This window comes from Excalfactoria chinensis, unplaced genomic scaffold (assembly GCF_039878825.1).
Source record: "Excalfactoria chinensis isolate bCotChi1 unplaced genomic scaffold, bCotChi1.hap2 Scaffold_84, whole genome shotgun sequence".
In the NCBI taxonomy this organism is placed as follows: Eukaryota; Metazoa; Chordata; class Aves; order Galliformes; family Phasianidae; genus Excalfactoria; species Excalfactoria chinensis.
This window is the reverse complement of record NW_027315716.1, coordinates 296,779-318,307: the sequence shown is the minus strand read 5'-3', so window position 1 is coordinate 318,307 and position 21,529 is coordinate 296,779. Positions and strand designations below refer to the sequence as shown.

At 53.2% G+C, this 21,529-nt stretch overlaps 2 protein-coding genes and 1 pseudogene across 4 annotated transcripts; 2 read left to right on the top strand and 1 right to left on the bottom strand.

Moving 5' to 3' along the window:
- Positions 1-21,529, top strand: part of LOC140265315 (ciliary microtubule associated protein 1A-like) — an 84,869-nt pseudogene that overhangs the window by 23,855 nt on the left and 39,485 nt on the right.
- Positions 4,898-12,168, bottom strand: LOC140265300 (uncharacterized). 3 transcript variants are annotated; one of them, XM_072361211.1, is made up of 6 exons: positions 11,892-12,168; positions 11,100-11,198; positions 8,898-8,980; positions 8,580-8,706; positions 7,870-7,980; positions 4,898-7,764 (listed from the first exon to the last, which is right to left on the bottom strand). In XM_072361211.1, the coding sequence occupies exons 3-6, from the start codon at positions 8,919-8,921 to the stop codon at positions 5,588-5,590; spliced, it is 2,439 nt and encodes an 812-aa protein (XP_072217312.1). In that variant the 5' UTR covers positions 8,922-8,980; positions 11,100-11,198; positions 11,892-12,168; the 3' UTR covers positions 4,898-5,587. The 3 variants fall into 3 exon arrangements, with proteins under 3 accessions (XP_072217312.1, XP_072217311.1, XP_072217314.1); XM_072361210.1 differs by lacking the exon at positions 11,100-11,198; XM_072361213.1 differs by lacking the exon at positions 11,100-11,198 and having other exon boundaries at positions 4,898-7,761.
- Positions 15,864-20,945, top strand: LOC140265323 (SUN domain-containing protein 2-like). The gene is made up of 8 exons (XM_072361244.1): positions 15,864-16,658; positions 17,082-17,122; positions 17,387-17,483; positions 18,347-18,431; positions 18,630-18,730; positions 19,316-19,483; positions 20,242-20,328; positions 20,838-20,945. Exons 1-8 carry the CDS (start codon positions 16,596-16,598, stop codon positions 20,943-20,945), a joined length of 750 nt encoding a protein of 249 aa, XP_072217345.1. The 5' UTR covers positions 15,864-16,595.

Below are 21,529 nucleotides of genomic sequence, written 5' to 3'. Positions count from 1 at the left end.
ATGGCCTCCAGCTGCACCAGTTGAAACGAGATGATCATTACAGTGCTCCTCAATGCAGGCCATCCTATGATCCTATGATAAGATATTGAGAGCCCCTCAATGCCCTCCACTGCACCCCAGTGCTCCTCAGAGACCCCAATGCCCTCCATTGCCCCCAGTGCCCCTCAGAGCTCCCCAGTGACCCTCAGAGCCCTCCCCAGTGTCCTCCATTGCTCCTCAGTGCCCCTCAGAGCCCCCCAATGCCCTCCACTGTCCCCAGTGCTCCTCAGAGCTTCCCTGTGTCCTCTACTGCTCCCCAGTGCTCCTCAGAGTCCCCCAATATTCTCCAATGCCCATCAGTGCCCCTCAGAGCCTCCCAATACCCTCCACTGCCCCCCAGTGCCCCTCAGAGGCCCACAATGAAGTCCACTGCCCCCCAGTGCCCCTCAGAGCACTCAGAACCTCCCAGTGCTACCAAAGCCCCCCTGCATCCCTCAGAGCCCCCACTTCCCCCTGGGGCCCCCCAGTGCTGAGTACTGACATTGTTGGTCTAAGGCTGGGGTGCTGCTCACTGGGAGGTGACTGAAGGGAGTGACGTTTGGGTGACATTGGGGCTGTGTTGGAATGACGTTGGGGTGATGCTGGGGTGACATTGGTGTGACATTGGGGTGGTATTGTGGTAACACAGGGGTGATATTGGGGCTGTGTTGGGGTGATGCTGGGGTGACATTGGGGTGATATTGGGTCTGTGTTAGGGTGACATGGGGGTGATGTTGGGGTGACATTGGGGCTGTGTTAGGGTGACATGGGGGTGATGTTGGGGTGACATTGAGGTTGTGTTAGGGTGACATGGGGGTAATGTTGGGGTGATATTGGGTCTGTGTTAGGGTGACATGGGGTTGATGGGGTGACATTGAGGCTGTGTTAGGGTGACATGGGGGTGATGTTGGGGTGATATTGGGTCTGTGTTAGGGTGACATGGGGTTGATGGGGTGACATTGAGGCTGTGTTAGGGTGACATGGGGGTGATGTTGGGGTGATATTGGGTCTGTGTTAGGGTGACATGGGGGTGATGTTGGGGTGACATTGGGGCTGTGTTAGGGTGATGCTGGGGTGATGTTTGGGGTGATGCTGCTGGGTTGATGTTGGGCTGACGTTGGGGTGACGCTGGGGTGATGTTGGGGTGACACTGGGGCTGTGTTGTGGTGACACTGGGGTGATGCTGTGTCACGGTTACCTAGATTTACCTGTGCCTGTGACAGAGGGCAGCTGCCCCATAGGGACCCCAGCCTGGAAAAGGAAGGGAAAAAGGGGAATGGGAAAAGAGAACAGTGGCAGCAATCTAAGGAGGAAAAACTTATTTTACTAAATATGATATCGGAATACAAGATAACACAATATAATACAATATGATTGAGGCCAATAAATCGAACAAAACAGAGAGACACAGTCCCCGAAAACCGAGAGGCCTACTGTGAACTCTAGGCGACACAGCTGGAACGCTTCCCACTGTCCGAGAGCCTGAGAGAGAGAGAAAGCTCCATCCTGGGAGCGAGATTATAGATGTCCTCCTCCCGTGACTTCTCTCTGGCCACGACATCCTCTGGGATATGTAGTTCTCCGAGAGCTGAGTACTCGGGATGTTGTTATTCCACAGAACTGGAATATGAACCTTTTAATGATCCACACTGCACATGATGTTATGATGTGGAATATTGACAGCAACATAACAACACCATGACAACAGGGCAGAGGTGGTTCTATTGGACACAGTGGGAACTGTGGGATAAACTGGGAAATACAGGGCAGAGTCAAAGTGGCATCTGTATGTAGGTTTCTCCAAAAGCAATACAAGAGTTGGTAAAAACTCTGCAGGATCAAGTGGTGAACCTTGAGGAACAATTACAAAGAGAAAAACATAATTCAGTTTTGTTGGAAATGGCTTTTAAGGAGCTGTTAACGTGTACGGATAGCAGCAACGCTGTCGTTCATAACTTGCCTCAAGAAAAAAATCCATCCTCTAGAAGGATTGGAAGAAATAAAGTCCAGGCTTGACAAATTAGAGGACTCGCCAACTCAATTGTGTCCTTTGATAAAAACTGAAGATGCATTTGATCACAGCCAGGATCTGGACCCTCAAATGAATGTTAAAGAAATTCCCTTCTCTGCCACTGAGTTAGCAAAATTAAAAAGAGATTTTGGTCGCTCTCCAAAGGCACAGTATGTATGGAGGGTCAGTCTCACTGGTGGAGACCAAATAGCGTTAGCTGAAAAGGAAGCTGAAGGTTATTGGGGACCAGGAGTATTTATAACAACTGGCAACAGTAGTTAAAGATGCTCCTTGGTCCTTAACACAGAGGGATGCCTATTGGGCAGGTGGTCTTAACACTTTAGAAAGGGGAGACCCTCTTGTTATTACTGGGACAGCTGATCAATTAGTGGAAAGTGTTCAAAAGGCTGCCTGTCTCCAAATGATGCACGACAGAAAGCTGCAGCCACATCATGAATCACCTGTTGCCTGTTGATCCTGAGAGGATGACTCCTTTAATCAGGGGGCTTCCAGAATCGCTGAAACCCATGGGCGTACAACTGCCAGGGAAGATACAGGCTGTGTCTCAGGGAGAAAGAACCCGGGCAGTGTTAGAAGGAACTGTAACATCCAACCATCTGCAGTCAGGATACAAAGTACGGACATGGGGGGAGGTTGCCCACAAGTTAATGAACTGTGGGAGAAAATATGGGCTGGTGATTTCATTCACCAGTAAATCTGAGCCAAGGGGAGTGAGGCTTGCAGCAGTCAGCCTTGCCCCTGGGCTACCCAGCCCAAAGCTCAATGGGACTGGAAGGGTCTCATTGCCAGCAAGTACAGCTACGTGAAATATTGATCAAAAATGTCATTGTCTCTGGATAATGGGCTGGCAAAAGGAAGTTCCATGAGATTTGATGGAAGCTCAAGGAAAACTGATGCCTTCGCCCCCTCCCCCAGATGAGCGGGAGGTGGGTGGATGGCAATGAGGGGTGGAGGTATTAGAAAGCTCACAACAAAAGGAGAAGATCCTCGATTCAACACCTTCTGTCCCAAGGCCTCACTCTTGCCAGTTGCCCCTGTGAGTCCCCATCCAGTTGCTGATAAGCCAGAGAAACACTTCTCTCTCTGGCCAGCCTGTGTCAACTGACTCAGCTCCCCTGAGGCCAGCTTCCCTAACCTTAATGAAATCCCATAGCAAATATTCTTGGAAGGCAAAGGACACCCCGAAAAAGGAATGTAAAATCAACCCTCACTGGATCGTTCCCTACCCTTTGTTTGCTCTGTAATATTTTGTCACCACTCCTGCAGAACCACGGGCTGCTGTCTGACAAGTCGGTGTTGTGTGCTGTTGTAACTCAGACATTTGTACTTTGTGTCATCCCGTGTTTTATTCAACATAAATCCTCCGTGTACTTTATAGCTTCAACTGATGAACATTTAACTCCCCCTTGCCACCCATCCCTTTTCCCTTATGCTTACCTTTTGTTTTTCTTTCTTCTTCCCTCACCACCTGAGCGGCCATTTGTGCATCAATTTCAATCATCCTTTGAGCCACCGGGTGGTGCGAAAGACAAACCCGTTTTTCTTTGTGGTCTCCAATCTTGCTTGGTGAGGCCGTTCTAGTGATAAGAGTCTGACTGAATTACCTAGGGGGGTTAATGGTGGCTGTCACAGTGCCGCAGTGCCTCTGCTTGTCAATGCACAGATAAGCAGAAGCGGGACAAGCAGCCTTTTTCAGGGGTGCTGCTTGATGGAGCAGAGCACTGCAAAAGGCGACAATGCTTGTGCAGGACAACAGAGGCAACACTCCCTGCTGGCACATCTGTTGGGCCAGGAATGTCACACTAAGCTGAGAGAAAAGAAGAAGAAGAAAACCCACAGCAATGGGGGATAAAAGGCTGTCCCTAAACTGGGGTCTTTGCAGACAAACTCCCAAAGACAGCCTTGGCGGAGAAATCACCGAGGGGAAATCCTCTTGGAAGAACCCCCTGAGGCCGGCTTGCTGTGGAGCTTCCTGGCTGTGTACCTCTATTGGCCCACGGTGGTGACTCTCTCTTTTGCTCTCTACAGACTCCCTGCCCCATATTTCCTTCCTTCCCTTTCCCATCTCCCTAAACGGCCAGGACTTGTAATGAACTGGTCAGACCAACATTGGAACCGTTCTTTCTTAATCTCACGCCGGGTATCCATATATCAAAGAACCTTGCCTCTCTCCTATAAATTGGAGCAAGACAAAAGGGTAGTAATCACAAAGTTCTTCTTTCTTGCTCTACTTGCAAACTGGGACAAAATTCTCTGCTCAGAGGAGCTGGACTTCTGCCCCACTGCTTGACTTGCAACACATTGTACTTACCTGTACTCTTACAAGATGCCTCTTAACAAGTGACCAATGGACTACAGTGCCTAGGGCAAGTGATGCTGTTCCAGACACATTCCTTAGTTCCTTAAAGAATAATTAATTGGTATCATCCTCCTCACTGGGTGGCTTATAGTAGGCTCCCTCTTTACTTCCCTTGTCCCTTAATCCATGCCCAGAGACTCTCAACCACATCACTGCCGACCGTAAGCTCCATGCAGAGCTCACGTGGGACACAGAGGGCACCGTCGTCTGCTGGGTGGACACTTGTGTTGGTTGAACCGGACAGCTGCTCTGAGCAACCGATTAAAGGAAGAGCAGTAAAACCGATGTGTAGCACAGCTAGGGAGGATGATAGGGTTGTGTGGAAGAAATGCCTTCTCCAGAAGCAAGCAGTGGGCTGGAGAGGGCACCAAAACCAAACCCTGCTTGCACCTTTCCCTCTCCTCATTCCACACGCTGACATTTATTTTAAGAGCAAAAACAAGACTACAGAAAGCTCCAGAACAGCTCAGCTACTTTATTCACCCCCTTCCCTTTCCACTCAGAAAACCTCCAAGGGCCACGTTACTGCTCTGCTGACCCTTTTCTCAGCCTCATCAGTGCACTCAGAAATAACTGAGAGCAACACATGCACACAGACACACAGCACAGCCCTGCACAACCGCTTCTCCATTAGGAAATGGCATCAAAAAGTGGCTGCTGGGAAGAGCAGAAGTGGAAAGCTGGCATGGTGAGAGAACTGCTTTGGGCAGCAAGGAAAGGCCAGCTGAAGCTCCTGGGTTAAGTCCCTTCTACAGATGGTGTCGGTGATGCCGTCTCCTTTGCAAACTATTCCTGAGTGGGGAGAAGCATTGGTCTCCCGCATCCCTGGGCTCTCCAGCATCCTGAGGGTCCCTCTGCTGGGGGTTTTCCCATGAGAAATGAGGCACCAGCCCTGAGAGAAAGTCTTCCTGCAGGAGACGTACTCCCAGGAGCTACCTGTCCTGTGGACTGCAATGTTTAATGAGGACTGAGCTCTGCATGAAGGTCTTCTGGGAGTGCAGAGGAGCTCTCTGCTCGGCACAAAGCCCTTCTCACACTCAAGGCTTCCTGCCATGTGAACTCACTGCTGCAGACATTCTGATACCGCAGCAGATGGGATTCTCTGAGGGAGAGAAAAGACAACTTCCCAGGCATCTCCCTGCATGCAGGCCTGGCCAAAATGTTCCACCAGACAGAAGCTATGGTCTCTCTCCTTTGTGCATACGCTGGTGCAGCTTCAATTCCCACCTCCTTTTGAAGCTCTTCCCACACTCAGGACACTGAAAGGGTTTCTCTCCTGTATGGATGCGCTGGTGGCGCTTCAAATCAGAACCGCTTTTGAAGCTCTTCCCACACTCTGGACACTCATAGGGTCTCTTTTTCGTGTGGATGCTCTGATGCAGCGTCAGCTCAGAACGCCTTTTAAAGCCCTTCCCACACTCAGGACACTTATATGGCCTCTCTCCTGTGTGGATGAGCTGGTGGTGCTTCAAAACAGAATTCCTTTTGAAGCTCTTCCCACATTCAGGACACTTATAGGGTCGCTCTCCTGTGTGGATGCGTTGGTGCATCTTCAGTTCACATCGCCTTTTGAAGCTCTTCCCACACTCAGGACACTTATATGGTTTCTCTGCTATATGGACCCACTGGTGGCACTTCAAATCAGAAATGCCTTTGAAGCTCTTCTCACACTCAGAGCACTGATATGGTTTCACTCCTGTGTGGACGCGCTGGTGCATCTTCAGTTCATAGGTGCTTTTGAAGCTCTTCCCACACTCAGTGCACTTAAATGGTTTCTCTCCTGTGTGGATGCGCTGGTGAATGGTGAGGTGGGTTCTGCATTTGAAGCTCTTCCCACAGTCGGAGCACTTGCAGGGTCTCTCTCCTGCGTGGAACTGCTGGAGTTTTGTGAGGGTCCCCCCGCTCCTGCAGTTCTTCCCACACTCGGTACGCTTACATGGTCTCTCTCCTGTGTGGATCTGCTTGTGCATCTTCAGTACCCGCCTCCTTTTGAAGCTCTTCCCACACTCGGGACATTGAAAGGGTCTGTCTCCTGAGTGGACATTCTGGTGCAATTTCAATTCATAGCTGCTTTTGAAGCTCTTCTCACACGCAGGACACTTATAGGGTCGCTCTCCTGTGTGGACGCGCTGGTGCAGCTTCAATTCCCACCTCCTTTTGAAGCTCTTCCCACACTCAGGACACTGAAAGGGTTTCTCTCCTGTATGGATGCGCTGGTGGCGCTTCAAATCAGAGATGCCTTTGAAGCTCTTCCCACACTCAGGACACTGAAAGGGTTTCTCTACTGTATGGACGCGCTGGTGCAACTTCAATTCAGAGCTGCTTTTGAAGCTCTTCTCACACTCAGAGCACTGATATGGTTTCACTCCTGTGTGGACGCGCTGGTGCGGCTTCAATTCAGAGCTGCTTTTGAAGCTCTTCCCACACTCAGTGCACTTAAATGGTTTCTCTCCTGTGTGGACGCGATGGTGGATGGTGAGGCTGGAACTGTTTTTGAAGCTCTTCCCACACTCTGGACACTGAAAGGGTTTCTCTCCTGTATGGATGCGCTGGTGGTGCTTCAAATCAGAACCGCTTTTGAAGCTCTTCTCACACTCAGAGCACTGATATGGTTTCACTCCTGTGTGGACGCGCTGGTGTGACTTCAATTCAGTGCTGCTTTTGTAGCTCTTCCCACACTCAGTGCACTCAAATGGTCTCTCTCCTGTGTGGACGCGATGGTGGATGGTGAGGCTGGAACTGTTTTTGAAGCTCTTCCCACACTCAAGGCACTTATATGGTCGCTCTCCTGTGTGGACACGTTGGTGTCTTTTGAGTTTAGAACTATCTTTCAAGCTCTTCCCACACTCAGGGCACTCGTACAGTCTCTCTCTGCTGTGGATACGCTGGTGGGAAGCGAGGCTCCCACTGTCCATGAATTTCTTTCCACAATCAGAGCACTCGAAGGCTCTCTCTCCTGTGTACATGCACTGCTGCCCAGTGGGCCGGAGGCTCCATTTCTTGCTCTCTGCAGAATCAAAGATCTCGTATTGCCTCTTTGCTGAGTGCGTGCACTGCTGGTTAGTGATGCTGGAATCCATTTTAAAGCTTTTCTCACACTCAGCGCACGGATTCTGCTTTTTCATCCGGCATGCATCCTCGCTCCTGGTTTCCTCAGGCTGCTTTGGACCTATGCTGAAGTCCATTGTGTTCCTCAATGTCATTCCCAGGGGTTTCTTGATGTGCTCACCCTGACCTTGCTGCAGGCCTTCCTGGGCATCCCTTCTGATTTCTTCCACAGAGATGCGACCCCGCTGTATTTCTGCTACGCGACTTCTCTGCAGCACCTCCTTTGTATTTTTGATCCCATCGGCTGCTGGATGGCAGAGGAAATGCAGCAATAGCACACGGTGCCCAACATAAGACACAGGCAGAGAAGGCTCTTACAGCCCCAGCGTTCCCCTTCCCTCCACCACCTCACCTGGGATGAGGTCTCCTGGCACGGCCTCAGGGCTACGCACATCTGGGATCCAGGGCTCTTCCCCTGCTTCAAGCAGGGAGATCAACACGGGTTTGGGGGCTGGAAGTGGAGCTTCAGGGAGAGAGAAACAGGGAACAAGAGAGCATTAACCTCATGCTGGCACAGTGCCTGTTCAACAGCTCCACTCTGTGTCCCTCCCCAGGGAGAAACCACCGTTTGGGCCTGAATGACACCGCGCCTACAGCTTCCCTTGGAGCAAAGAATGCTTTGACATCTCTGAACATTGTGAAGGGATATTTGTTCTTTTGAATTAACTTGACAACAGCTTATTTATTTTCTTACAATCTACCACTGGTCAAGGCATCAAAATGTTGATGGCAATTGCATGGAAAATCCTCAGTTCCATAGCAGTAACCAGGGAGTCATCTGTGAGCTGGAGCTGCTGGCACCATGCAACACACAACACAAGGGCTGGTTTTCTCCCCCTGGCTGATGCCTGCTTGCCAGCACTGACTCTGCGGCTTTGATCAGAGTGCCGTGCATACTAATCCCTTCTGAAACTCACGCTTCTCAGTATCTCCTTTCCTGCTGGCACTGTGGTGTTAGTCAATATGTAGCTGCATGGCGATTATTCAAGGCCCGGCTTGCAGAGGCTCATTCTGCACAGCCAAAGGTGCCCTAACGAGGAGGAAAGGCAGCCAAGCTCTCACCCAGCGAGGCCACGCACTGGTACGTCTCCAGCATCACGTCCCGGTAGAGCGCTCGCTGCGCAGGGTCCAGCAGCGCCCACTCCTCCCTGCTGAAATACACGGCCACCTCCGCAAAGCTCACGGGCTCCTGCAAGCAAAGAGGCTCCTTGCTGGGAACAGCCAAGGCCCAGGCAAGCAGCTCGCACAGGACACAACCTCCCATCCCAGCTGCATCTATGTCCCCAGCACACACATACGCTGGCTGAGGGCACCTCCCTCTTCCCCTTCATTCACATCCCTGGCCCCTTGGCCTCTCCGGCCTGCTTCCTCACCCCCTACCTCAGCTGGATGTGCTGCGGCCATTTGCTGCTCTCCTGCAGGCTGGGATGATCACGGCTGGAAGGCAGAAGTTGAACTGGAGCCTGCAGGGAGAAGAGAAATGGCAGGGGAGCTGTGAGGGAATGCAGCAGTCCCAGTCCCAGCTCAGCCCTTCTGCAGGGCACTGCCTGGCCTTGCAGAGGAAGACAATGAGCTGCAGCACTGGAAACAGTCTGGCTCAAAGAGATGAACCGTCACAAAGCTGTCTCAAACTGGGAGGCTGAAACAACTGGTAGCTGACACTTGGTTCAACAGCTGAGACTGAGCCGGGGACTTAAGACAAAGCACGGCAAGCAGGCAGTCATCGTACCCCAAAACGGGAAGCAGCCCAAGTGCCCCTCCAGCTCTGCAGGACCTGCCCTCCAGCAGGGCTGTCTCCGCAGCTCACACCTGCACTGAGATCCCTTGCAGCTTGACATCAAGACTCCTTCTCAGTGCAGATCTTCCATAAGACACCCGTGGTTACTTTGGAGCTTTCATGTGTTCTCTAAGGTTCTGTCTTAGAGGGACCGTGCACGTATGATTCCTTCCACACAATGCCTTGACCAAGCTTGGGACTAGGAAAGGATCCAGCCACATCCTAGCTCCTTACCTCTGTGGTCTGAAGCCATGAGAAAGGAAGGGGAACTACTCTGAGCCTCGTGACTCAATGGGAGGGCCTCCTGTAGGTGTGTGTGTAACCCTACCCTCCATGCAGTAAATAACCAAGTGTATCCAGCCACCTCCGATCCTGTTGAGTCACCGTTAAATCTCTACACCATATCCGTATTATATCAACAAATATCGTCCTGCTTCTCCCTTAGGAGAGTTATGCTGCGTTTGGATCCACCTGTGACCAACGGGCAAAGTCTGCAGGGTAGCAAGAAGGGAAACAAACCGATGACAAGAGACATGAAGCGCATCCCAAATTCTTCTGTGAATGTTCTCGTGGCAACTGCTGTAGTTGAGCAGCAAGCAGAGGTCACAGGGAGCAGTAAAAGGACACAAAAGGGGAAAGGGGTTATCAGCATTGTGTCAGGTTTGGAAGTGACATATGAAGCAAAGGAGAACTGCACCGGTCCTCCCAGAATCAAAAGCGACTGATAATCCACAATATTTCTGCTGCGCTACGCGGTGAAGTTGTGCCGGAGTCGCCTACAATCCTTTAGGACACACATCCTCCACCTCTATGGTTTGGCTCCAAACAGATGTGAAATTGCACTAATAGCACTAATTAACGGCACTGCCTCTGTACTGTTAAGGCAAACAGAGGCAGCAGAATGACGGCTTATTTTCTACCTTAGCTGCAGCTAAGGAAACTGAACAGTGATAGACGAGGAATGGGAAAGGGGAGTTCGATTGGAGGTCTGAGTGGTGAAGGAAGTTGAGGACATACAACAAGGACAGCCTGTGCCAACTGGGGAATCTTTGGATTGACTGCAAGCACTCCTAAAGGGGACGGCTACCCAGGAAAGAGCAGCAGAAATACTGTTAGAAAACGGTACGGCCATCCAACCATCCAGCAGGAGGTGCAGAACAGCACCTGGTTCATGGCAGAGCACCGTGAATGCAGCCCCCAACACACAAACACAGCGAGCCTCAGCGCAGATGGCAGCTGCCTCTACAGATCAGTGAGGGGAACACCTGGTGGCAAACGGATTCAATCCTCTGGCAGATGTCTGTATATCCTCTCAGGAATGGAAGCAGCCTTGGGCTTGATGAAATCAACCCAGCCCTCAAAAAAGGGTTGGGAAAATACTTTGTGAAGGCGACTGATGGCGTTCTCTAAACCACCTCCTGCTGATGTTACCTAAGATAAAAGTGATGATGACTCACATTCCTCGGGTAAGAAAACGGCGAGGAGTCAGCTGGATGGCACACACTTCTCAAATCAATAGGACGGCTTACTTAAACACGTAAATAAATCAACAAAACATCTGAACCATAAGGCAACTTATCGAATAGTAGCAGTGCTAAACAGAACAATTAAGGCAGTAAACAGCCACGTGGTTACAACAGCCTTGTTAAGCCGCTGTTAGAGCACTCCGTGATTCCTGCATGGTATCAATCAATACATTCCTCCCTCTCTCTCCAGCTGAGCACGCAGACTGCGCTCACTGCCAGGGGACGCTCTCAGCAGCGCGTGCCCTTTGCAGAAGGCAGCCTGGGCTGTGCTTTACTCACCTGCTGCTGCTCGGCCGTGCTCTCAACGCGTGCTCCACTCAGCCCGCAGGCTGCCAGCTTCTCATCGCCTGTTCGTTCCAGAGCCCAGTGCCGGAGCTGCTGCAGATGCTGAACGTGCTCAGGGCCCGCAGCTGTGCGCTCAAGGCATCTGCAGCTGCCGGGACAGCCTGAACAAAAGCCTTGCGAGGGGTTTGCACAACCCCGGCTGAGCCATCAGGCAAGCGCTCAGCAAACAAAAGGCAACGCCATTGCAAGGGTCGCTAGAGGCACATGTTGCCCGCAGGGAAGCTGGGGACTGCCGGGGAGGAGGAGCAGGGGGAGGGCAAATTCTCTCCTTTTAGGCTTCGCATTAAGACACTCCAAAGGAGGCATCGTGGAGTTTAAAGGTTGCATCAAGCCACGCGTGCACAGCTGCAGAGCGAGGCCGTCTCGCGTCTCCCGTGGCCCAGAGGAAGAACTGCAGCCCCAGCTGCGCTGTGTTACAGAGATCCAACCGGGCAGCAGAGCACGCTGCCCTCCTCTGCTCCCTTCCTCACCGTCCCAGCTCCGAGCCCGTTCCCGTGCCACTCGGAGCTCAGCCTGGGCTGCATAAACTGCTCCCCTGGTTGCAGCTCGTCCGGGCCAGCAAACCTGCTGCGCTGAGTGGGAGCTGGAGCGGGGACCAGGGTCCCGCCTGGGGTACGGCAGTGCGGGTTCCGCCCCGCCCGGGGCCGCTCCCCGCTCCTCTCCCTGCGCTGCTGGCAGGGGGCAGGAAGCGTGCGCTGCTCTGCACGAGCCACGAAGGGCACCTACCTTGGGTGCGGAGCAGGCTGCTCCCAGCTCTGGTGCAGGTAGCCAGGCTCCTCGGAGTCGCGGAGAGCAGAGGATGCCGAGCGCCCTCAGCCCGGAGCTGGCCGCAGGACGGCCTTGGTGCACCTCCTGCCACCGCGGGGCTGCCCGGATGCCTTCCAGCCAGGCTCTCGCCTCTTCCGCACAGGCTCAGGAAGGCAGGAATTGCCACAGCGAGCACGTCCCGAGCCGGCTGCCAGGCAGTTTCACAGCTCGTTCTCATGGCACATCCGCACCCGGGGGAGCGATGGGGGCTGTGTTTAGTGACGCTAATGAAGCATCGCTTTCTGCTGGCTCTCTTTGCTTCCTTCGGTGGGGACATTCGCACACCCTTGTTGTCACGCATCCCTCCCTTGCTGTCCTGGCGTTCCTTTCATTCCTCTCACCCACCAGCAAAACGGCGCTGAGGGGAGTCTATATTCCGCCTGGGTCTCGATTTGAACAAAGGATCGGTTCTGCATTGATACGATTCTTCTCTCTCGTATACATTGCTGCCATTCTCGGTTATCTGCTCAGGTTATTGCTGGGCTCTGGGCTGTTGTTGGGAAGAAAGTCAGCAGCCTTTTCTGTTATTCTTTGGTTATTTTCTAGCAGCTTATATTCCCCGGCAATGTGTAGTTTGCAGTGCCGGCAGCTTCTTAGTTTCCCTGGTTTCCACGTGTAACACGATTACATGTAATCATTCACATGATTACACTGTTGATTTCTACAAGTTTTGCTTTCTCTTTCAGGCGTTGTCTTATAGAAGCCTTCCTCTTCATCACTTCATTACCCACCTCCTCTAATATCATCGTTTGATCTCCCTTAAGGGGCGGGGGCCCTTTAAAGGTGAGGGGGCTCCTTTAAGGGGTGGGGTCTCTTTTAAGAGGGGGGGTCTCCTTTAAAGGGGGGTCTTTGGGTTCGGGGGGGATCTCCTTTAAGGGGTGGGGAGCCCTTTAAGAGGGGGGGCCCTTAGGGGGTGGGGAGGTGCTCCATTAAAGATGGTGTTTGTTTTAATAATGCTGCCTCAATTAATCTCAGTCCCCCTTACACATGGGACAATACAGCACCCTATGGCCACCAGGGCTCCTGCTACTGTAATCAAGTAAATAAATATGGATATAATCATCCCTTTCCATTTACCAAGCCAAGAGTCCAACCATCCAGTGATAGAGGTATCCCTGAATGATCTGCCAATTCATTGGCAAAAGGGTAGTAAGCCCCCGCAGTGCCCCAGTTATTGAGCCATTGGGAGATGAGCTATTGGGGATGGAGGTGCAACAGTGGGTCCCCAGCATTACACACACACACACCCCTTTTCAGCTAGCATCGTATTGTTGGAAATATCCTCCATGATTTTTGTTCAGGACGGTATCTCTGATCAAAGCAGTTTTTATTCGCGATTGCAATGGCGGGCGCCCTGATAGCAGAAGCGAACCTACAGACACGATGTGACAGCTTTTATACCTTGTCTCCCATCTGCTTTCCCCTCCCCTTTCCCCTTTGGTTGGCTATTCCAGGTTACAGTTTTACCCGAGGTTTGCATTTGTTCATTACGTAATTACGTTCTGAAATGTGTTAGTTCACGTTGCGCTGGTCAGTCGCCATCCTGCTGCTTTTGTTTCCAAGATATCTTGGTACTCTTATCGTCCTGATATGTTGATTCCCTTCAAAGCTTCTTCCATTCTGTCCCATAGGCTTTTGTTAAACAAAGAGCTCGGAGGGTTCCAGTCCTTCCCGATATCTCTTCAGGCACATCCTTAGGTATGTCACCACTTGTATATTTTTGACAACAAACCATTAGAACATACACTGTTGCTGGTTTATACAGGTCTATTGTGAATTATTTGAACTTCTCCTCTTTGGATCCTTTACTATTCAGGTCTTATTTGTCCAGCACCAAAAATCAGTAGTTCTATTTCAGACAGCTGGACAGACAGGAGCTGCAGTCTTTGTACCCATGACTTCTACCTAATAACTACAAATCGCTTCACTGATATCATGAGACCTTGAAATAAAATATTCTTATTCTAAATGCAGAAACAACGTTTGATTCCCACAATTCCCCCTTTTCTTCTTTATGCACTGTTGATTTCTGCAAGTTTTGCTTTCTCTTTAAGGGCGTTATCTTGTAGGCCTCTTCCTCTTCATCACTTCATTACCCATCTCCTCTAATAGCATCATTTGATCTGAGTACGGTGGTGGTTCCGCTGGTGTTTGTTTTAATAATGCTGCTGAACAGTGAAGCAAGAAGCAGAGGCTCTGTTGGAATTTAGAATAAAGGGGGGCTGAAGGGGGATAGTTAAATTTAGTTTGTAGGTGGGAAAAGGAACGATCTAGTTAGTTAGAATAACAAGGAATGGAGACAGTGCCTCTGGGGGAGGAATTTCCTCTACCCACCCACCTCAGTTTCCACTCTTGGAGTTGAAAGCCATTCCCACTCGTCTTATCGCTGTCTGCCAATGCCAAGTGACATGCAAGGTCTGGTAGTGGGTCAGGTAATGACACGACAACAGCACACGGACAACTGTGCTATAATTGTCAGTTTATTGGTAAATAAATTAGTGTGGAGCCTGGAAAACTCTGGTTGATGACAGCAGTGGTTCTGTGGATGTCAGATGGTGCCCCAAACCAACTCATTGGGGTGCTCCCACCTCCTGATGGATGGTGGAGAGGAGCGAGAGGGCAGAGGTGGTGCTGGGGAGGGCTGGGGGCTGCCGGGCCTGATCTGTTTCCCCCTGGCAGTGGTTTTCCAGGTGTCTGATGCCCCTAAGCTGACACGGTGGGGGGGCCGCTCCTACCTCCTAAAGGATGGTGGTAGGGGAGGGTGAGGGCTGTGGGGGGGCTGGGGGTGACCAGGCCTGTCGTGCTGGAGGGGCTGCTGTCATCTCTTGAATGATGGTGTAGGGAAGTGTGGAGGTGTTGCTGGGGGGGCTGGGGGCTGCTGGGTCTGGTCTGTTTCCCCCTGGCAGTGGTTCTCCATGTGTCTGATGATGATCCTGAGCTGACACCCTGGGGGGGCTGCTCCCACCTCCTAAAGGTAATGGTGGAGAGGAGCGGGAGGGCAGTGGGGGTGACTGAGGGGGCCACTCCTATCCCCTGAAGGATCGTGGAGGGGAATGGGAGGGTGGTGACGGTGCCTGGGGAGGTGGGGGGCTGCTGGGCTGGTTGTGCTTCCCCCAGGCAGTGGTTGTCGGTCTCTTGGACAGTTTCCCCACGTCTGCACTCTGCGTCCCCTGATGGATGGTGGGGGGGAGGAAGAGGGCAGAGGTGGTGCTGGGGGGGGGGGCTGGGGGCTGCCGGGCCTCTCAGTCTTCCCCAAGGCAGCAGTTGTCCGGGTGCTGGGTGATGCGCCGGAGCTGACACCCTGAGCGGACCGTTCCCGCCCCCTGGAGGACGGCGGTGGGGGCGGGGGGTCGGCGTTGATGCCCGTTGGGACCGGGGGCTGCTGGGCTTGTCAGAGATCCCATGGACCAGAGGAACTCAGGTTCAATTAGATTGTATTCTATTGTGTAATCTTGCATCCCGACATCGTAGTTAGTAAAGTAAGTCTTCCTCCTTAGATCGTTGCCGCTGCTCTGTTTGTTTCCTTAGCCCAGCTCCCATCTCACTACCCGTTTCCCTTCCCATTTTGAGGGGCCAGGGAGCCCAAAGTCCTACTACCCCCCTGTCATGGACATAGATTGATCCAGATAACAGGTTGCCCAAGGAGGCTGTGGATGTCCCATCCCTGCAGGCATTCAAGGACAGGCTGGATGTGGCTCTGGGCAGCCTGGGCTGCTGGTTGGTGACCCTGCACATAGCAGGGGGTTGGAACTGGATGATCATTATGTTCCTTTTCAACCCAGGCCATTCTATGAGTCTGTGACTCTCACAGCCCCCACCAGAAGCACACGGCCTGTCCATGCCCAGGATGGGAGTAGCTGTGCAATGGCACAGACATAGTTACCAGGGCATCCAAAGGAGCTCCTCTGAGCTATTCCTGGGTATTCCAGCCTTGGGCTGGGGGCAAACCCACGGGGTCTGTCCCTCCTGGGCACACCCTGTGAGCTCATAGAAGGCGTCACTCGGCCTTGGCAGCTGTCAGCCATTATGACATCGGAACCTGCCGTCCTACTGAGCCACGCTGCAGAGCTGTGCAGCACTGCAGTCCCGTGAGGAGTGCAGAGCAGGCGAGTGGAGAAGAGGTGCTTGTGTCCTGGGAGGAGAGCAAGCCATTCTCTGTGTCTGTTAGAGGAGTGAAGGTGCCAAAATGCCAGCCCAGCTGGGCAGGTGGGTGCAGCAGGGCCCAGAATGAGGGGAGGGGAAGCCCTGTGCTGTGTGTTAGTGCTGTGGCACTAACCAGCTCTTGCTAAAGGGCCCCCCCTGGACTCACATCTCTGCTGGGCAGAGGAACCCATGGCAGCCGTCTGCTAAAGGGATCCCAGGAGACCGTGTGTGTCCCTGTGCAGGGCCGTGATAACCACCATCTGATCTCTCCCTTAGGCAATGTGTTGCCCAAGAGAGGGGAAGGAGGACTCCCGTCCTGCCTCTAGCGGTCCTTTCCGGTGAGTGTTTCCCACCCAAAGCCATCCCAGCACAGACGGGGAGCGGGACTGTCCCACATGGCGTGTCCCCGCTGGGTTGGGAGGAGGGAAATGGGCTGCAGGGCTCAGAGCAGCCTGGCAAACTCATGGTCTCTCCTGACCGATGTCCCCCACAGCTGGAGCCTTCCTTTGGATACTGTATGCTTGGAGCAATAACGCCCTGCAGGTCAGTGCTACGCTGTGCGGCAGAGACCAAAGCTCTGCCCTTCTGCCTCCGTGGGGACAGTTTGGCCATGGGCTGCTGAGACGGAGCCAGGCTGGGGGCTGCCTTGGCAGCAGGGCGGGCTTTGGGGTGGCAGCATCTTCCCAGCGCCCAGCACAGAGCTCAGGCTGAAGGCAACAGCGCATGGGAAGAAGGAGCCTTTGGGCCATCTGTGGCACTGGGGAGTCTGGAGGGGATGGGAAAGCAAAGGGAGAAGCAGCAGATGCTCTGCAGCAATGGAGGGCTGAAGAGCCCAACATTGGGCAGCGGTCCTCTGCAAAGTGCTGGGAAGCAGCCGGAAATTCTGCCATCGTTTCCCTGGGAAGCTCCTTTGGAAGCTCCTTGTGCTCCTGGTGCTTCCTCCCATCCAATGCCTTTCTCTTCCAGGTGGTGTCTGCAGGACCTGGGCAGGAGCTCCTGTCTATGGGGTAAGGACACTTCCTTGCCACTCACCTGGCTCTGTAGGGTGGCCTCAGCTGGCTGTGTGCTCTATGCACGCCTTCGCCTCGTGCCCAGGGCTCCAGCCTTTCCCATCTGTACGGTGAAGGCAGCCCTTGGCAAAGCCAAGGAACTAAAAGGGCTGGGGGATAAGGAAGGGCACAACCCATTGGAATCCTTCAACTCGTGGCACTGGAACATGGACCTGCGGGGTGGACATGGCTGAACAAGACTTGCTTTGCCTTTGCCTTCAGGAACCCACTGGTTCAGCTGTCGGCCAGGAAGGAGCTCATTGCTGAGTCACTCTCTGATGTCCTGGAAGAGAACGGGATCCACGGACTCAAGAGAGAGGTAATGGCACTGCTGCCTCCTCTTTCCTTTCAGCCTTTTACAAGGACAGCTCTGTGCTCTGGCTGCCTGCCCCACACCTGGCTATGGGGCTCAGCCTCCCCAGCATCTTGGAGCTGCTCTGCTCCCCTCCCTGAGAGCTGCTGCTGGTAAAGCTGGGATCAGGGTGCTCTGTGCAGAGCTCTGCATTCCCCCATGGCCGAGCCCCAGGTCAGGGGTTCTATGTGTCTCTATGGCTCCCTATGGAGTCTTCATAGGGTCCCCATGGGTCTTTATGGGATATGTATGTATTCTCTATGGGTCTCTACGTGTCTCTGTGGGTCTCAATGTGTCTCTGTGGGTCTCGACGGCTCCCTATGGGGTCTGTATGGATCTCGATGTCCCCCTATGGGTTTCTGTAGGTCTCTATGTGTCTCCATGGGTCCCTATGTGAATTCATAGGGCCCCTATGGGTCTTTATGGGGTCTCTGGGTCTCTATGCGTTTCTATGGGGCTGAGCCGGGCACCTGCTGGGCTTGGCTTGGAGGCTGGACGTGGCCCCTTCCAAGAGACTTGTGTGTCAGGTTCTAAGCTGGAAGGGCCATTCTGCAGGCCAGCTGCAACTGCAGCTCTGCAGGGCCTGGCTGGCTCAGGGCACGATCTGACTGCTTGTCCAGGCTGTTGTGCAGCGGACACAAGGCTGGCAACAAGGGGATCAGGCAGAGCCCAAAGTCCATCTTTGCTGTGTCTCTGGAGTGCAGTGGCTCATCAGGGCACACCTGGAAAGACACGGAGCCTTCCCTTAGCTCTTGGGTAGGACTCCCTGCTCACACCCACCTCCTGTCTTTGTGCTCACTGCTGTCTCTCCATTCCCTGTTTGTTGCCAGGAAATTCTGCAGCTGACACGGCAGGTGATTGAGACAGCCATGGAAAAGAGCAACTGGATGCCCAACTGGGCTCTGAAATCCTTGGGTATGTAGACAGCTTCTCTACCCTACCAATTGCTTTGATACCAATCAGTGCTTCAGGCCAGGACTCAGCAGTTCCCATACACACAGTGGGAGGGATTCTGCACCCCAGAGCCCCGCCAAGAGCTTTGGGCAATGAGCATTCAGTCCTTCAGCTCGTCTCTGGGCAGTCCCAGTGCACGTCTGTCCATCTTTATTTCAGGTGCCACTGTTGATGCGGAGAGGACAACCAAGAGTTATGGTGGGAAAGGCTGGCTTTCTCCCCTCTTTTCCTCCGCGAAGCCCCCAGAGACCCTCTTGCAGGTAAGGCAGGAGAAGTGGTGACTGTGGGCTTCCCCCCCTTGCTTCCCCCCGCTCTTCCCACAGACACCCCATAGAGCCCCATAAGGGCCCCCCTCCGTCCCCCAGTTCTTCCTTCCCCCAGTCCTTCCTTCCCCCAATCCTTCCCCCCCAGTCCCCCGCTTCCTCCCACCATCCTCCCACCATCCTCCCCCCTTCCTTCCCCCAGTCCTTCCCCCCTTCCTTTTCCCCCCATCCTTTCCCCATTTTCCTTCCCATCCTCCCCCCAGTCCTTTCCCCCTCCATCCTCACCCCATTCTGGCTGCACATCACTTTCCTTTGGCCCAGCATTGCTGCTCAGCCCACACTCTTCCCATCACTGACATCAGTGTTGGGAGGGTGCTGGGCTGACAGATGCTGGGGAGGGCTGCCCCGCCACCTCTGTGCAAGCAGAGAAAGGCAACTGAGCCCAGAGCTGTTGTCCAACCCTTTGCATCTTGCCCTCCTGTCCCTTGAGTAGCATTCCATGACGGGCAGCCCCATAGCAGACAAGGTCTGTGCTCCTTGCCCACCATCCTTTGCCTGATGGACGCGTCTCTCTCCTTTCAGCCCGATGTTTCTGCTGGCAGCTGCTGGGCTTTCCAAGGCTCTCAGGGCCACGCAGTCATCCAGCTGCCGGAGAACATCTGGCCCACGGCTGTCACCATGTGGCACGTCTCCAAGGCGGTCTCTCCCTCTGGGGATGTCAGCAGCGCCCCCCGAGACTTTGCCATCTTGGTAAGGCTCTGCCTGCTGCTGCTAATGGAGTGTCCCGAGGAAACAGCTTTGCCACTGAGTCCCATAAGAACCCATAGAACCCCTATAGAGCTCATAGAGCCCCATAAGAGCCCATAGAAACCCTATAGAGCCCCAAAGACACCTAAAAGAACATCATAACCACAACATAAGACCCCATAGAGCTGCAGAAGAGCTCATAGGGAACCAAAGAGCCTCATGGTGCCCCATAGAGCCCCATAAGACCCCATAGAACTCCTATAGAGCCCCAGAGACAACAAGCAGAGCACCATAACCACAACAAAAGACCATAGAGAGCCCCCACAGACACCCCATAGAGTCCCATAATGCCTGTAAGACCACATAGAGTCACACAAGGGCTCATAGAGAACCAAAGATCCTCATGGTGCCCCACAGACACCCACCAGAGCCCCGTAACTGCCCCAAAGAGCCTTGTAAGACTCCATAGAGCTGCACAAGAGCTCATAAAGAACCGTAGAGCCTTATGGTGCCCACAGACACCCCATAGAGCCCCATAAGGACCCCACAGACACCTAACAGAGCCCCATAACTGCCACATAGAGCCCTGTAAGACCCCATAGAGCCACACAAGAGCTCACAGAGCACCACAGAGACACACGGTGCCCCACAGACACCCATCAGAGCCCAGCAGAGGGAGGGTTGGAAGGGCTCCCACCTTTGGTGTGTTCTTTATGGCATGGCCTGCCTCAGTGTGACCGCCATCATCTCTTGTCTTTCAGGGAGTGGATGAGAACGAAAACGAAACTCTCCTGGGGTCATTCATTTATGACGTGGACGGAGAGATCGCCCAGACCTTCCATGTTCAGGTATGGCAAGTGCAAGGGGGGAGGGCCGGGCTGCCTGCAAGGCACGGGAAGAAAGAGGTTTCCTGCCCACCCTCTGCTTTCCAACATGGCCGACTCCGGCTGGGTCCCTTTTGGAAGCCTTTGGAAGCACTTTGTGTGCTGTGGCTCTTCCCATGCCCATAACGAAGCCTCTCCTCTGCTACTGCTTCACTTATATAGTGAGACCTTGAAAGAAAAGAATCTTATCTTGTTCTAAATGCAGAAACAACATTTGATTCCCACACTGATAAGATGGGTGATAACAAGAGGGGGGGGTCTGCATGCTAAACAACTGTTGAATATGGATCTGAATTCCAGGAAATCATTGACTATCTATTAGGTTTACCTATATCTATGGGGAGAACAGTGGTATCTATGGGGCACTATGAGATCTATGGGAAGCTGTGGGATCTATGGGGTGAACAGTGGGATCTATGGGGCACTACGGGGCTCTGGTCCCATAACGAAGCCTCTCCTCTTTGTATTGGCAGGAGGAGCCCCTTCAAGCCTATCAAAGGATCAAAGTGGAAGTGCAGAGCAACTGGGGGAACATGGAATACACCTGCGTGTACCGGGTGGAAATCCATGGGAACCCCTAAAACCCCCTAAAAAAACCCCTAAAAACCCCTAAAAAACCCCTAACCCCCCTCCCCCCCAAAAAAAAACAAAAACAAAAAAAAAAAACTAATAAACCCTAAAAACCCCTAAACTCTGATGTCTACCAGAGGGTTTTAATTAGGGATTGATCATTCAATGAAGAGATGCTGATAACTTTCTGCCCAGCTCGAGGCTGGTTGGGGGGAGGGAGAAGCTGCGGGGCTGAGTTGGGTGGGTGTTTGGGGGAGGCACTGGGGAGGGGGCCGGGGCTAAGGGGGTGGGGGCTGCGGGCCGCTCTGTGTTGGCCCCATGCCACCTCTGCGGTGCTCAGGGCCTCTGCTTGGTGTGGGGAGCTGCGCTGCATTCCACCCCTCCTTCCCCCCAATCCAGGGTACCTCACTGCCTCCCTTTCCACCCTCCCAACACTTCACCTACAACATCCCCCGCCCCGTCCCTCCTTATCTCTCTCTCTGACCTCCAGGGTCACACTGTCCCCCCTGGTCCCCCTCCCATCTGACCTTCAGAGCCCCCGCACTCCAGTTCCCCTATTCTGATTCCTACAGCCCTCTTGGACTCCCCCCCACCT

Coding starts and splice junctions, on each gene's coding strand:
- LOC140265300 (XM_072361211.1), bottom strand. CDS start 8,921: ATGGCCGCAGCACATCCAGCTGAG. Junction 7,981..8,579: donor CCAGTGCGTGGCCTCGCTGG/GTGAGAGCTTGG, acceptor CTCTCCCTGAAG/CTCCACTTCCAGCCCCCAAA. Junction 7,765..7,869: donor GCCAGGAGACCTCATCCCAG/GTGAGGTGGTGG, acceptor TCTGCCATCCAG/CAGCCGATGGGATCAAAAAT.
- LOC140265323 (XM_072361244.1), top strand. CDS start 16,596: ATGTCCCCCACAGCTGGAGCCTTCCTTTGGATACTGTATGCTTGGAGC. Junction 18,432..18,629: donor CTGGGCTCTGAAATCCTTGG/GTATGTAGACAG, acceptor TCTTTATTTCAG/GTGCCACTGTTGATGCGGAG. Junction 18,731..19,315: donor CCCCAGAGACCCTCTTGCAG/GTAAGGCAGGAG, acceptor CTCTCCTTTCAG/CCCGATGTTTCTGCTGGCAG.